This window comes from Equus asinus, chromosome 25, assembly GCF_041296235.1.
Source record: "Equus asinus isolate D_3611 breed Donkey chromosome 25, EquAss-T2T_v2, whole genome shotgun sequence".
Lineage (NCBI taxonomy): Eukaryota > Metazoa > Chordata > Mammalia > Perissodactyla > Equidae > Equus > Equus asinus.
The window spans coordinates 34935650-34952800 of record NC_091814.1 but is presented as its reverse complement, the minus strand read 5'-3'; the positions used below and the strand labels follow the sequence as shown (position 1 = coordinate 34952800).

General features: G+C 37.5%; 1 protein-coding gene across 9 annotated transcripts in view; it reads right to left on the bottom strand.

Annotated features, from left to right (window-relative positions):
- Positions 1-5784: 5784 nt before the first annotated feature.
- Positions 5785-17151, bottom strand: part of RPS6KC1 (ribosomal protein S6 kinase C1) — a 168799-nt gene continuing 157432 nt past the window's right edge. For all 9 annotated transcript variants that reach the window (XM_014834845.3, XM_044757644.2, XM_070496935.1 and 6 more), the window contains 2 exons: positions 16645-16740; positions 5785-6761 (listed from right to left, as the gene is read on the bottom strand). In XM_014834845.3, the coding sequence (XP_014690331.1) occupies positions 6651-6761; positions 16645-16740 (207 nt within the window). In that variant the 3' untranslated portion in view covers positions 5785-6650. The remainder of the gene's footprint in view (positions 6762-16644; positions 16741-17151) is intronic.

Sequence of the window (17151 nt, the reverse complement as noted above, 5' to 3'; positions counted from 1 at the left end):
GGAAATAATTTCAAACTTAAAGAAAAGTTGCAAGAGGAGTAAAAATCACCCCACTTTCTTGACCCAGATTGGGACCACTTTCTGAGAACCTCTGAGCTAAGCTGAACTTATGTCAGGGGTCTGGTACAGGGAGCAACCACCTGGCAGGATGGAATTCCTTCTACAAGCAAGAGCAGAACACGATCCAAACAGAAAGCAAACCAGCTATTTTAAAGCAAAAGGCAGGAAGGAGTGCCACGAAACGATGAAAGAAAGTGAGTTGGGACCCAGGGGTTTTAAGCTCTGAATAGCAAATATCATTATCAACCAATGGGGGAAAGTGTTTGTCTCTCTGGTGGTTCCCTGGGGGTAATTTACAAACAACAAATCCATAGTCTCCTAGTATAGAGTGGCTTCAAGAAAAAAGGAAAGCAATTATTTGATAGGGAAACTGTCCACTTGAGACATGGACAAGAGGACGCTGACGTGGCCCTCTGTGTTCTAGCACCTTAACTCAGGACTCTCTCTCCTGCCTGAGGTTCTGCAATAACCCCTAACTGATTTCTCTGCCTCTAATCGCCCTCTCCAATTTATTCTCCATTCTAACCCTAAAATTATCCTTTTAACAGCAGGCTGCAATAATGTCAGCTCTCTAAGAACCTTCTCCAGTTCCCTACAACATAGAGAATGAAGTCCAAGTGTCTCAGCATGGCTGTCCTCTGGCCCCAACCTACCTTTCAAATTCATGTACCCACAAACCAGCCCAAACAGAATATGCACAGCTTTACATTTCCCATCTCCTTTGTACACAACTGTTTTTTTTGTTCCCCTGGAAACTTTCCTTCTCTCCAAATAAAATCTTAAAAAAAAAGTCCTTATGTTTAAAAATACTGTTCAAACTTCAAGGTTCTGCAGCAATACAGGAAGCCTGCCTGCAGCTCCTCAGATCTCTCCTCTGTGCGCTCCCATCCTCTATTTGTACCTACGCCACTTACGACATTCTGCCCTACTTATTATTTATGCCTTCCTTCCCCTGGGTGGGATAAGGTCCTTGAAGACGGGCACCATGTCTTTTGTTCAGTGACCAGAGAAGCCCATAACAGAGGCGGAGGGTAGATGAAGAGGACATGAAGAGGGGAAGAAGCAGAAGAAATGAGATAACAGTAGGAGAGCAAGGGGAAAAATTTCAGTTTTAAAGTTTTCCTTGGCATTGAGAATCTTTTTGCTGAAGACAGAGCCTTCAAATATCTAACACTTTTTCTTTCCAGAACAATCCCGAGAGACTGAATAGTCATACAAATTTTCTTTTGTTTTGCCACCACCTCACCTCCTTTCTCCTTGCTTTCCCTCTACGTCGCCATTGAGTCAATTACATGTATATCTCCCACGTGACAAGGGCAACATCACATTGTGGTCATTATTATTTGGGCACTGAAACAGGTTCAAACCCCCTTACATCTGTCGAATCTCCTTCGACTTTTGCCTCTTTGGTGGGGTTGGTCAAATTCCTGCCTTATAGTTTAGCTTTAGGGGGAATCTGAACATTTTGCTATAAAATGTTTTGAGGTTTACAAAAGCAGGATGCCAGTAACTCTGTGACCAAAGCTGGTCCAGGTGTCATTCTTCCTTACCACACCCACTAAGAGGGATTCCTGCCCAAAGAAATCGCAGCAGCTCTCCGCAGACACTCGCGGCCTCTCCCTTTACCCCAGCTCTCCCAGCTGTCTTCAGCAAGGAGATGGGGATGCCCTGACTCTAGATAAGCTTGTCACTTAGCCCTCTCCCAAGAGGCAGTTCAGCACCTTTTCCTGGGATGGCTGCAACAGTTTCCGTTTCTGCCTAACTCTTCCTGGAGGGAGAACAAAGAATCGCATTTCCAACCTAGCTCAACAAAGAAGGCTCTCTATTGCTCCAGATCCCCGGGCCAACGTGCCTGACGAGTGCACATCGGCATTTCCCTAAACCACCCTCCCTCGAGTTACTTTCTTTCTTACACCTTCACAAACCTTCTCTGCCTCTACTTCTCCCTGAGCTGAGAGCCCTGGAACAAGGGAAGAAGTCATGTGATAGGAACAAAAAAAGCAAAGCCATGCCATCTGACTGTGTATCACCACCATCGTAAACCCTCCCCAAAAGGAAGCTTGTTCTCTGGTTTCCTCTTTACTGTTCTTGAGCGAATAAGTGATGCTGAGGCACAAAACCCTGTAGTACTTTGCTTCCCATTTCCCTACTGCTGTTATGTTTACAACTTGATTCAGAAATAGCTGACTTCACAGCTTTTGCCATTTAGTAACCCTTCAGCATAAGGACTTAATATGAAATCCTTAAAATGAGCTGAGTGGACATCAAATACTCAAAAGTCCAAATTACCTAGCCTGGTAGAGGTTAATGTTCTGCATTAAATAGGAACAGAAAGTATCAATTTTGTACTCTGATTACGCCTTCCAAAGAACTGAGTCAAACAAACACATAAAATATGAGAGATGAGGGCAACTGGGGTAGGAATACCACCACAGTTATTGAGAAAGGTCTAGAAGTGAGCAAATGTAGGTGTGTCCTAACCTCCTTTCGCCTCATGTACGACTATTGGGACCTTCAACTCTCCTTCTCCAGTGTAGAGCTGACTGAGAAATAACCTTTTAATGTTCCATTCTATTTATAAATTTTATAGCCACATAACCACTAAGGGTTATGCTACTGAGCGGGTATATGGCAGCAACCCAAGTATCTGGGATTACTAGAAAAATAATTATAAGAAAACAGTTAAGTACCAATTAAAGATTTTCATTAACCTTGTCTTCCTACAATGTTGGTTTATCAAATCAGCTCACTCTGAAAAATAGAAAGTCCAGTGTAGGCTTGTGGAGCTGAGCACTCACCTACCTCTTCGTTCTATAGGAGAAGGAACAGGTCTAGAATATTGTTATTTGCCTAAGGTTAAAAGGCTAGTTAGTCACAGAGATAAGACCAGAACACCACTCTAGGACTTTCCATTATATTATACAATCCTCAGAGAAAGAGCTTGCTTCATTACCCAGAGCATATAGATAGATCAGGGGTTTTATCAACTACTCTAAAAAGAAAGATAATCCATCTTATGCCTTGGCCTTTGCTATAAAGTAATTCCTAAGTGAGTCCGATAAAGATGCTATAAGAGGCCCCCTGAGAAGCAAAGAGCTTTTTAATGCTATAGTCAGACTTCTTTCTGTTTGGATTTATAAGCTATAGGCAAATGAATTCAACTAAGACATACTATGTGTGGGGTCCTGGTGTAGTGTTACTAGTCACAGCACGAGTATTATTATAAATTTTATAATCTTTAGTACATGCATTATATGAAAGCAAAACTCAGTCTTGGTTCACAATGACTCTGAAATAGGATAGGAAAAGCTTGAGGAGCAAAACACAACAGGAATTGTAGTATTTAAAAACATTTAAAAGGAAGATTTAGATATGTTATCAAGAGTTTAGTTATTATAACACAAAAGTTGAAAAGACTTATGTCTCAAGAAGTATTAATTCATGTCAGAGTTAAAACAAATTGCTAAAATGATGGCATTCTTTTTTACTCTTAGGGAGCTTCACTTACCCATCTGTGAAATAGAAATGGTAGATTTTTACATCATAACTTAAGATAGGTGATACACCATAATGTTATTGGCAACCTGCTAGAAAAGCTTTCTCACAAAGAGCATGTTAAAATAATAAGGACATTGGTAATTTCATATAAAAATATAAAATCTAATGAGAGCAGGGACTTGGACAGATGTTTGCCCATCAATGTTCCTAACAACATTGTTCCCAACAGGCAAGAGTTGGAAACAGCCAAACATCCATTGACACATAAATGGCTAAACAAAATGCGGTATTATATGCAATGAAGTATTACTCAGCCTTAAAAAGGAATGAAATTCTGATACATGCTATAGCACTGACGAACCATGAAAAAATAATGTTAAGTGAAATAATCCAGACACAAAAAAACAAATATTACATGATTCCACTTATACGACAGACCTAGAAGAGTCGAATTCACAGAGACTGAAAGTAGAACAGTGGTAACTAGGGGCAGGGGGAGGGGATGGGGAGTTAGCTTTTAATGGGTACAGCGTTTCAGTTTGGGATGATTAAAGAGTTCTGAGATCGGGACTGGTCCTGTGGTAAAGTTCATGCACTCTGCTTTAGTGGCCCAGGGTTCATGGGTTTAGATGCCAAGCACAGACCTACACACTGCTTATCAAGCCATGCTGTGGCAGCATCCCACATACAAAACAGAGGAAGATTGGCACAGATGTTAGCTCAGGAACACTCTTCCTCAAGCAAAAAGAGGAAGACTGGCAACAGATGCTAGCTCAGGACCAATCTTCCTCACCAAAAAAAAAAAAAAGTTCTGATGGTTGAATAAAAATGTGAATGTACTTAATGCCACTGAATTTTATACTTAAAAGTGGTTAAAATGGTACATTTTATATTATGTCTATTTTACCACAATAAAAATAAAAATAACAAAATCAAATGAGAAATACTAAGTGCAAGTTCTTTTATGATTTTGACCCAGATTATATATGCTCAAAAAAAAAAATACAAAAAAGAAGAACAGTATCACCCACAGCATTAGAAATACTAGTATTTCTAATATACATCATCAAATAAAAACAGACTTGGGTTCATCACTCCAAAGCCACTTATCCTGTGTGTTTATTACTAAAATAATTCCTGTCCACCATGATTATGAATAATGTATTTTCATTAACCACAAGTTCCAATCAAACACACAGAGAGAAATTGAAGCAATGGAATTGTGTCAACACACTGACACAGCAACCATCTGTTGACATTACTGTTCTCTGAATCCAAGTGACCAAAATCATGTGGTAGGGCTGGGAACTTCACCTTAGCTGTGAAGTCCTACTTTCATGTCATAGGGCACTTCTGGAAGGAAGCTCTGTAATGGCCAGCTCTAAGTACTTGCAGATTTCCTACTAGTCCTACACAGGAAGTCATCCTTGTGTCTCACCTGCATGAGTTCCTGTTATGAGGCCAGTGGCTGGTGAGTTGAAATCCAGTTCCAGGGCGTGATGTCATCTTGACTGAGCTATGATCCTGGTGACCTGCTCCCCATCCTGGTGGTGTTGGAGTTCTTCAGCTGGGGTTCAGGTTATAAGGGGACCAAAAAGGAAAAAGGGGGAGCAGGATAATAGAAAAAGGAAAAATGCTTGCACATTTCCTGTGTTTCACTAAAGCATTTGCTGCTTCCATTTAATTTGATGGGAGGACCTGGCTGATGGCAGATGGAAGCTGTACAGATGCTCTTGCAGTAGGGGTGGGGTCTCACACAGATAGCAAAAATACAAAGGATTAGAATATATAGAAAACTTTCGTTATTTCTGGTGGCTCCTAACTTGGAAATAGTGACCTTATTTCTTCTTTGGATAAAGTTCAAAAAACAGATATTAACACTTTTAAACCATTTGAAAATTGTTGTAAACAATGCATGACTACAGGAGCTATCTTAGCAACACGAAAGAGATAAATATAAATGTTTGGAGATGTGTAAATACTCATATTCTTTCTACACAAAGTCAAGTAGATTAGGAGGTCAAATCTGGAAATCCCATCACTGTAAGTAATAAAATAGGATTGCCATTCAATTCCACTTAGATGAGATCCTTTGGTTCTTAGTACATCAAGCCAAAAAACTACAATAAAGTCAAGCATAAGAAGCAGCAGAAATTGCTAACGTTCCAAAATAAAAGAAAGAGAGGCTTTCCTAAAAAAAAAATCTTAAGCAATTAAATGGAGAGATTTAAGTTTTTACCATGTTTATTTTACATCATGATTTCTTAGTCCTTATTACGTTGATACAATTTGGGGAAATAAATACTCCCTTCCCTCTTCTGTTGCATATGTATTAGTAGGGGTAGGAAGAACAGAATATGAGAGAATAGGCAAAGGGTGTAGGAAGTAGAAAGATGAAGTCAAAGAGAGAGTCAGTGAGTGCCTGTAAGAACTTTCTGTAAGCAGTACCAACCAACAATGCACCAAGGTGACAACATGAAGTGTTTCCCTCTCATGTGGACTTCTGAAAGGATGAAACAATATCGGGCCACATTCAACATACATTAGTTATATAGCATTGTGGTACAGGTTTCCTATCAGACATGATGTGTATATTCTTTCTTTCTCACTTTTTAAGCTCCAGAGATGACATTATTCATGGAGCACTTTTAATATATTATTCAGCAAATACTAATTTGATCATATAACCCAATCTTGGTTAGCAGTTAGCTGCCATGTAAAGGTCCTCCTTTCAAGTAACACTTAATTCCACACTGGGAGCTTCATATCAGAGGAAGTTCTTGAAGGGCGTTCCTCTTTCAGGTGGGTTTACAACTCATCTGAAATACCATGTAAAGGCAGATAAAACAGGGATCACACCTGCTTAAAGGTTTGCACATAACAGCCCCTTGCAAATGAAGCCAATATCTTGTCCAGACAGTAACGGTAAAGGAATTGTTTTCTTTCAGGCTTTTCCTTCCCCCATTTCCTCTGAAGGTCTTTATCCCACAGCTTTGGTGCTCCGTAAGTGACTATGAAGCAGAGCTGCCTCTGCGCTGGAGACGCCCATCACGGAGAAGATCAGAATGTGTGCAGATAATCCTGCACTATGTTCATCTCATCAGCTCTGCCCAATCCACAAGGGTGAAAAATGGATGAGATTTGATATCTTCAACACCAGCAACTCCAGCACCAAGTCGCTCCACAGGGTTGAACTGCAAGAGCTAAAAAAGAGGGATTTAGTGAGTAACAGGAATCCAACCGGCAAATCAAAGGAAAACAAAAATATCTGAAAGGAAAGAACTTTCAAATTCAACCCCAGTGACAAATGGACTTGATTAATATCCAACTGACTATATTGCCTTGAAAGGGAGCTATGTCTAACATCACTCTAGCTGTGGCGTGAGGGGGCAAATTTGAGTTTACGGCTTCCGGCTTCTCAACTGATTTGAAATATGACCTTGAGTAACTCACTTTGTTTCTCTCATCCTCATAGAGCATAATAGGATAGCTACACCTATCAATTTCCTATTCCAAAAACACACTGTGACATTAATTAGATATTGCACCAAATTCTGAGAGATCCAGTTACTTTCATGATTAGAAAGTTTGAGACTCGCAATCTTTCAACTCCTAGTGAATTACAGATGCACTGAGACTAAACTTTACCTAAAGTCTGAATAAGCCAATTTGTATTGCAAAATAACCTTCTTTGGAATAGCTGGCTCACATGGAATAATCTGATCCAATGAGTGAAACATGTTTTGACTTCTTCACTAATAGGAATCATGTATAAAATAAGTTAATAGTGTTACATGGAACAGGACTGTTAAGTGTGAGAAAGCAGTAGTCGTCACATACAATTATAGTAGACCCTGGGCATGCTGGAAGACTGTGTCTTGACATTCATGTATCCTCAAATTTTGTTTTAACAGCTTTACTGATGGATAATTTATATATATAGCATAAAATTCATCTATCGTAAGTGTACAGTTCAATGATCGTAAGTAAATTTAAAGAGTTGTGCAACCATTATCACAGTCCAGATTTAGAACACTTTGATCACCCTAAAAAGTTTCTTTATGCTGTTTGCAGTTAATTCTCACTTCCATCCCCAGCCCTAAGCAAACACTGATTTGCTTTCTGTCTCTATAAACTTGCCCTTTCTGGATATTTCACGTAAATGGAATCAGGAAGTATGTTGTCTTTTACAGCTGCCTTCTCTCACTTAGCCTAAGGTTTCTGAGATTCATCCACATTGTAGCAGGTATCAACAGTTCATTCCTTTTTAGTTCTGAATAGCATTCCACTGTTTAGATATAACACATTTTGTTAATCTATTTACCCATTAATGGACATGTAGACTTTCTAGGTTGAGGTTATAATGAATAATATTGCTATTAACATTCACATACATGTCTTTGTGCAGACATATGTTTTCATTTCTCTTAAGGACATTCCTAAGAGTGGAACTGCTGGGTCATGTGGTAAGTTTATGTTTAGCTGTTTAAGAAACTGCCAAACGTTTCTAAAATAGCTGTACCATTTTACATTCCGACCAGCAATGTGGGAGGGTTTCAGTTTCTCTACATCCTCATCAACACTTGAAACTATCTTTTTGAATATAGCCCTTCTAGTGGGTGGTATTGGCGGTATCTTATGGTTTTAATGTGCATTTCGTAATGCCTCATGAGAGTGAGCATCTTTTCACGTTCTTATTAGCCATTCACATAGCTTCCTTAGCGAATCTTTGCCTGCTTTACCCTGAGGTGTCTGCTTATTCAGTTATGAGTTCTTTATACACTCTGAATACAAGTCCTTTATCAGTTATATGATTTGTAAATATTTTCTCCCAGTCTGTGGCTTATCTTTTCATTTTCTTACTGATGTCTTTTGAAGTGCAAAAAGTTTTTAATTTTAATGAAGCCCACGTTAGGAACTTTTTTCTTCTATGGATCATGATTCTGGTATCATATCTAACAACTTTGCCTAACTCAAGGTCATGAAGATTTCCTCCTCTGTTTTCTTCTATAATTTTTATGATTTTAGCTCCCATATATAGGTCTATGAGTTATTTTGAGTTAATTTTTGCATATGGTATAAAGTAAGAGTCTTAGTTCATTTTGGTTTTAGCATGTAAATATTTGATTTTCCCAGCACCACTTGTTGAAAAGACTATTTTTTCACAATTTGGCTGATCTTTTCAAAGACTCAACTTGTGATTTCCTTGATTTTCCTTATTTTTCTTTTTTCTTTTTCATTGATTTCTGCTTGCTTTGGATTCACTTTGCTTTTTATAGTTCATAGTCTTTTTCTAGTTTCCTAAGGTGCAAGGTGAGATATTTTTTTGAGATCTTTCTTCTTTTCTGATTCAGTAGTCCCCCCTTACCTTTGGTTTCGCTTTCTGCAGTTTCAGTTACCCGTGGTCCACTGTGGTCCAAAAATATTAAGTGCAAATTTCCAGAAATAAACAATTCCTAAGTTTTAAATTGCACACCGTTCTGAGTAGCACCATGAAATCTTGTGCTGTCCTGCTCCATCACGCCCGGGATGGGAATCATCCCCTTGTCCCACATGTCCATGCTGTATCTACTACCCTCCCGTTAGTCATGTAGCAGCCATCCCAGTTATCAGATTGACTGTCATGATATCACAGTGCTTATGTTCAAGTAACTCTTAGTTTACTTAATAATGGCCCCAAAGTAAAGAATAGTGCTGCTGGCACTTCAGATCTGCCAAAGACAAGCCGTAAAGTGGTTCCTTTAACTGAAAAGGTGAGAATTCTCCACTTAATAAGAAAAAAAATTGTATGCTGACATTGCTAAGATGTACAGTAATTTTTATTACAGTATATTATCATAATTGTTCTATTTTATTATTGTTGTTAATCTGCCTAATTTATAAATTAAACTCTATCGTGGGAATGTATGTATAGGAAAAACATAGTACACACAGGGTTCGGTACTATCTGTGGATTCAGGCATCCACAGGGGGGCTTGGAATGTATCCCTGTGGATAAAGGGGGACTACTGTATAGGTGTTTAAAACCATAAGTTTTCCTCAAGAATTGATTTAGCTGCATCTTATAAATTTTGATATATTGTACGTTTGGTCTCATTCTGATAAAAACACTTTCTAGCTTCTCTTGGTATTAATTCTTTGACTCATAGGTTATTTAGAAATGTGGTGTTTAATTTCCAAATATTTGTGACTTCACCAGATCTCCTTCTGTTGATGATTTCTAATTAAGTTGTTATGGTTAGAGTATACTGTATGATTTCAATCCTTTTAAATATTGAAACTTGTTTTATGGCATAGCATATGATCTATCTTGGAGAATGTTCCATGTGCAGGTGATAAGAATGTACTCTGCAATCATTGTTCTCTATGTGTCAGAGTTGTTTAATAATGTTATGTGAGTCTCCTCCATATCCTTGCTGATTTTCTATCAATTATCAAGAATGAGGTATTGAAGCCTCCATTTATTATTACCGGATTGTGTATTTTTCCCTTCCGTTTGGTCAGACTTTGCTTCCTATGCTTTCAGGCTGTTATCAGAGCACACACATTCATACTTGTTCTCTCTTTCTGCGTCCTAACGCTTCATCATTATGAAACACCTGTCTTGGTCTCGAGTAAGTCTCTTGTCTTCACACCTATCTTGTCAGGTATTTATTGGAGCCACTGCAGCTCTCTAATGGTTACTGTTTGCATGGCTCATCTTTTCCCATCCTTTTTCTTTCAACCTATTTGTGTCTTTGAACTTAAGGAGTGTCTCTTGTACACAGAAGATATTTGGCTCCTACTTTTTTAACAATCTCTGCCTGTTGTTTGGCATGTTTAGACATTCACATTGAATGTAATTATTGATACGGTGGGTTTACATTTGCCATTTTGCTGTCTGTTTTCTACACCCACTTTCTTTTTTGTTCTTCTTTTACTGCCTTCTTTTGTGTCAAATACTTTTTACTGTATTATTTCAGTTCCTCTATTAATTTTCTTTTACTATTTTTTTATGATTGCTATGCTTGTTAATTTATGCTTCTTAACACTAACAGTTCCCGTGAAATGTAGAAACTTTGGTCTACTCTAGCTCCATACCTATATTGTCTATTACTGTCATATACATTATATATTATAAACCCAAGAGCACAATGTTATAATTATTGCTTCATACAATCTTACGTCTTTTAAAGAAAATTGAGACAAGAAATGAGAAAAAAATATAGTCTTTTCTATTAACTCATATTTACCATTCCAGTGCTCCTCATTTGCTCCTATGAATTCAAGTTACTCTCTGGTGTCATTTCCTTTCAGACCTGAAGGACTTCCTGTATTATTTCTTGTAAGGCAGGTCTGATAGCAATGAATTCTCTCAGTCTTCATTTGGGACCTTCTTTATTTCATTTTCATTTTTGAAGGATAATTTTACTGGATATATAGAATTCATGGTTGACAGTTACTTCCTTTCAGCACTGTGAATATATCAGTCCACTGTCTTCTGTTTTCCATTGTTTTTGGTGAGACGTCAAACACTAATGTTCCCTTATATACAGTGAGTGGCTTTTCTTTTGCTGCTTTCAACATTTTCCTCTTTGTTTTTCTTTCAACAACTTAACTATAATATGTTCAGGTGGGGTTCTCTGTATTTTCCTACTTAAGGTCCACTGAGCTTCCTGGATGTATATCAATGTTTTTCATCAAATTAGGGACATTTTCAGCCATTATTTCTTCAAATATTTTTGCTGCTCTTTTCTCTCCTTCTGGGAGTCCTATTATATGTATATTGATATATTTGATATTGTCTCACAGGTCTCTGTAGCCCTGTTCATTTGTCTTCAACTTTCTTTGTTTTTCCATTTGGATACTTTCTATCATTCTATCTTCAAGTTCATTGATGCTTCTTTCATCTATCTCAAATTTGCTGTTGAGATGTTCTAGTGAATTTATTTTCCCTCTAGTGAACTGTTCATTTCAATTATTGTACTTTTCAACTTGAAAATTTCTACTTGGTTCTTTTTTTTTAAATATAATTTCTATCTCCTTATTGAGAATCTCTATTTGTTGATTCATTGTTGTCATACTTTCCTTCAATTCTTTAAACATGGTTTCCTTGAGTTCTTTGAACATATTTATAAAAACTGATTTGAAGTCTTTGTTAAATCCAAAATCTGGGGACACTCAAAGACAATTTCTATTGACTGATTTTTTTTCCCTGCATAAGGGTCACACTTTTTTGTTTCTGTGTATATCATAATATTTTGCTGAAAACAGGACATTTTAAATAACATATGTTAGCAACTCTGGATCTGATTTTTTTCCCACAAAGACTGTTATCATTGCTGTTGGCTGGTTTGTTCTTTGTTTGGTAACTTCTTTCAGCTAGATCTGTAAATCTGCTTCCCCTACTCGACTGTAACAAGCAACTGTTGATATCTCTGCTTATTTTTTGGTTTTTATTTTTAAGCCTCACTTCCTAGGGGTCATCCCTGTGTCTGCATAGCTAGTGGTCAACCAGTGGTTGAAAAGAGGTTGCATTTGAATACTTCAGCCACTAAAGCTTTCATCATCTGCCAGCGGATAGGAGAACACATTCAAAATTTAGGCCATGTTCAAGTCTGCCCTGTTCTTTACTTTCCTCTGGAATCTCTCCCTGCTCCTATGCACATACATGCAGCCTCAGGGTTGGTCCTCACGCCCTACCCCAATCTGGCAGAACCTTTACACCTGACCAAGCAGGAAAGAGAGAATGGGAGCAGCCCCAGATAAGAATGCCACAGAGTCCCACTGTTCTTTCCTACAGTGAAGCTATTTTTCAAGCATAAACACTTTTCAGATTGTTGTATACCTCTGATCAATTTCCAGAGCATTGAGATGGTTGTTTTTGCCAATTCTGTCCAACTTTATAATTTCCTTTTTTGAAGAGAGAATTTGCCAACTTCCTCATATTGCTATAGCCATTCAAATCTGAGAATATTCCTATAGCAAATAATTTTTTCCACAAATTTAGCCAACTGCAACTGAAATATCTAACTGATTTCTTTACATTAATGGTTCTATACATATAGGAAATCCCACTATTTAAATTTAACCAAAACTTCTATTTCTTTTCTTTCTTCCTTTATTTCTATTTTTCTTTCATTCATTAATTCAATTATTTGTTTGAAAAATATCAACTGACTTCCTGTTATAGGCCAGTCTACTACTTTCTTAGACCTTTTCTTTTTTGTTGTTTTTTGGTGTTTTGTTTTGTTTTGTTTTTATTTATTTTTATTGAGGTAACATTGGTTTATAGCATTATATAAATTTCAGGCATACATTGTTCTGTATTTCGATTCCTGTGTAGATTACACCATGTCCACCACCCACAGACTAATCACCAGCCATCACCACACACGTGCCCTGTCACCCCTTTCACCCTCCTCCCTCCCCGCTTCCCCTCTGGTAACCACCAATCCCATCTCTGTTTCTGTGTTTGTCTGTCGTTGTTTTTATCTTCTACTTATGAGTGAGATCATACGCTATTTGACTTTCTCTCTCTGACTTATTTCACTTAGCATAATACCCTCAAAATCCATCCATGTTGTCACAAACGGCCGGATTTCATCATTTCTTATGGCTGAGTAGTATTCCATTGTGTATATATACCACATCGTCTTTATCCATTCGTCCCTTCATGAGCACCTAGGTTGTTTTCAAGTCTTGGCTTTGTGAATAATGCTGTGATGAACATAAGGGTTCTCAGACCTTTTTACCTGTCTCACCAGCAGTTGCCTCACTGTTACGTTAGCAGCCCTATAATTCAACTACATGCTTCATCAAATTACAAATTACTGTATGTCATGAACCTTCAACATTGCCCTATCAATAATAAAAATACAAATCATTTAAGTGACACTTACTGTGTACCAAGCATTATTCTAAGTGCTTGACATAGGTTCATTCATTTAACTCACAACAACTCTATAAATAGCTACCATTATTGTCTCTATAGATGAGAAAACAGAAACTCAGGGAAATTAAATGACTTGTTTAAGATCATACAAGTAGTAAGTAGCAAAGAGAGGATATGAATTCAGGCACTACAGCTCCAGAACCTATGCTTTTAACCGCAACACTATACTGCCTCACAAGTGGGTGGCCTGCAAATGCCAAGAATCTATGACTTCACTTTGATATTACCAAATCCACAGAGAGGGGGAAGCATACACTTCAAAACACTGCACTCACAGTCTTTTCACTTGAAATTGTTACACCTAGCATTCAAAATGACCACTGTTTATTAAAGCTAACTGCTCCCAGAATTTTTATATTAGAAGCTGCTAAAATGTGTTAAGAGAAAAGCTGGTTTTATAAAAGATACACCATAAAAATATCCTAAATATATCAAATCCATTTTCAAAATGAGACAATTCATGTCTACTGACAGAAATGTGGGGGGCATCAGACATTTTATTATAAATCTAAAATATCAAATATTGGTAAAAATTAACTATAACCATAGCATACTTTTTAACATTTCAAGAAACATAATTTCTCTCTTCTTTGTTACAATTTTCCACCCCCATTCTTTCCAAAACATGACCTCATTAGGAAATTCCAATAAAGGTTCATATTTTGACTTTTACTAAAGTCAATTTATTTAGTTCATGGACTCCTCTATAAATTTGCAAGCACAAACCTATAGGCAAAGGCATAATTGTTTTACCCATGACTATCTTGCATATTCTGCAATTTTAAATACTATTCCAGGCCTCAAGAGAGATTACACACAAATTCTATTGCTTAAGAGAATGCGTCAGCCAGCGACAAATCCAAGATAGTCACCACTAACCTCCTTTCTCCTCAAGAACAGGCAATAAAGCTGAGCAATAAAGGCACAGAAATTTGTTTTGAAGATCTTTTTCTCATATATATCTTCCAACTGACAAAGCACCTGTGTCATAATTAACTAAATGTATACTGTGAAGTACAAACACACATGCTCTGAGGATTTGTAAAATGTTAAGTATCTTTTTTTTTAAATTGCACTTAAAATGTAACTATGTTTACTTTAGCATCATTCACTTCACCGAGATGACTGAACCATAAGTACTGCGGATTATGAAATCTTAAGAAGAGAGCAAGGAGCTGAAAGACCAAAGAAAGGGAAATCTCCCCAAAGCAGAATAATTATTTCCATATAAATCATTCTATGATTTTTTAAAATGACCTCTCTGACCTGTGAGGTAGTGGAAGAGGAAAGTCAAAATGACAAATTGCTAATCATGCCAAGAGACCCCTTTTCCCTTTCCTGATGATGTTTCCTCAACATGACTGGTAGTTTCCTCAGGCAGGCCAACGATAGAACGCTGATTTACTATCTAAGCTGTATGTATGTGTACTGGGAGATTTAACATACCTTAAGCATAGACTCCTTTACAACATAATTGCTAATAAAGACAGGAGCAGCGGACCTTTACGAATTAATGCAAGGAATTCTATTCTCAACATTATGTAATAATGGCTACTTCTTAAAGAAAGAGAAACAAAACATAGCAGTTGCTAGCCTTCCTTAAATTATTTACCCAAAAAATACTTTGAGTTTACCTTGTTGTGCCACAAGAAATAAGACGAAATCAAGTGAGCAGCTGTCCTTTTTTCCCATTAGAATGAAATGTTTTATATATCTTTATATTACCTCTTAGCCCTTTTGCAAAGTGCTCAGAGTATTTTCATCTCAGTATTTCCAACCTGATTATGTTTCTTCATATTTTACAGACTCTGGGCATTAATCTTCTCGAAGCACAAACCTGATCCCTTCACTCTTCTGCATGAAAACTCCAAATCTCAAGTTTTTTACTGAATTAAATATTATCACTCTACCCTAGTGTTCATGATAGCAGAACCTATAAGAGAACCCCAACTTATTTTTCCACACTTATCCACTACTATTATTCATCCCCATATTCACTCCTCTACTCTAGATAAACCAAACTTTTGATTGCCCAAATTGAGTCTTTCAGACTCCTTCTTTCGTTGAAGCTGTTCATTCCACCTAGTTTTTCCCCCCACATCCAACCCTGCCACGCCCAAATTCTGTCTAAGGCTCCACAAAAACAACATCTACTACACAGAACTTTCCTAATACAACCACTGCGTCAACTTATAACCCCTCCTTATCCTGACTTGCCGAAGTATTTTTTAAACCTCTCTGAGAGCCTTTATCAGACCCATCTGTGATATAGTTACTCGTCAGTCTTTCCTTTGTAGCTCACAGCACTGTGCCTTGCATAGATTTGTTGAATGGAACCAAAAACAGTCTTCAAGAGAATACTAGGCGATTTTCTTCTTAATATAGTCTACCCTCCTCCCCTTTTTTTTTAAATTTTTTCCCCTGATGAAAGAAATAATTCATGTTTCATCAAACAAAAATTTTAGTTCTTGACCTTTTTTAAATAAACTTTCCCTTTGTTTTCATAAAAGTACAAGGATCCCAGGCCTGACAATTCTTGCTGATTTGCTATGAGCCTATCATAGCACAATGGTGACAACCCTCAGCATACTCACCAAAACTAGAGGAGCATTTTAAATGTGGGGAATCAATTTAAGAAGCTCATAGTCTCTTTCCTCAAAGCCACCAGAAATGCACTAACACCAATGCCCAAGTTGCATAAACGGATGGAGCTGGAGTGATCTAACTTGGCAAGATTTTCTAACACTACTTCTCTCCTAAACAACCTGAGTAGCCCATTCCTAATATAAATATGAATGAAAGACTGAAAATAGCCATTCAGACACAGTTACAAAATGTAATGGCAAAAACAGAGCAGCTCCAGACAAGCTAAAAGCAAAAGTACTTAAATTCACACCTACACAAATAGATGGAAGTGACTAAACATTAGCCTGGACTTTTGGGGAAAAACAATGTTAATACCAATAAGCTTTAACTGTTCTCTCCAACCTCACCAATACTTAGAAAATAGCAGAAGCCTGAAGTATTAGTTCCGAATTTGTAATTAGTAATGGGTCTTTCTTGCCCTAGACTAATTTCTTTAAGGTTTTGAAGCTGTGGGCTCTGCTAATTTGCATGGTTGATATACTTGGCCAATAGGTCAATTAAATTACCTGTTGAATGAGTGAGCGAGCCTCTTCAGAGACACATTCCGGCATGTTCAAAGTAGTGTGAGTATTTATTCCTGCTGGATGGCACTCAACCAGAGTCTGAAACAATCAATCAGGTACACTTCTTATCCCAAATAACATCATATTCTGTTCTATCACAGGATTTATGGACAGCAAGTACAGAGAGCTCAACAACAATCATCACTGGAGGTGTAGTAACCAACAGAGTGCCGCCTGAACGGTTTAGGACGAGGGCCACAAGCTACAGAACTTCTCACTGAGGTGAAGGCAATCGCTGAGATCACATCAGAAGCATATGCTACTAGCTCTTTTCCCTTAGTTATAACGAGAATGGCTCGTAATAGAAAGGCTGACGTTACACATAGAAACTAAAAAGGGACTTGATATCTCTGAAACTTTTTAATGTTCTTAAAAACCTTCAATGTTTAGAATTTCTTAATAATACTTTATATATGCATAGCAACTTATGATTTACATGTATGTACAGGT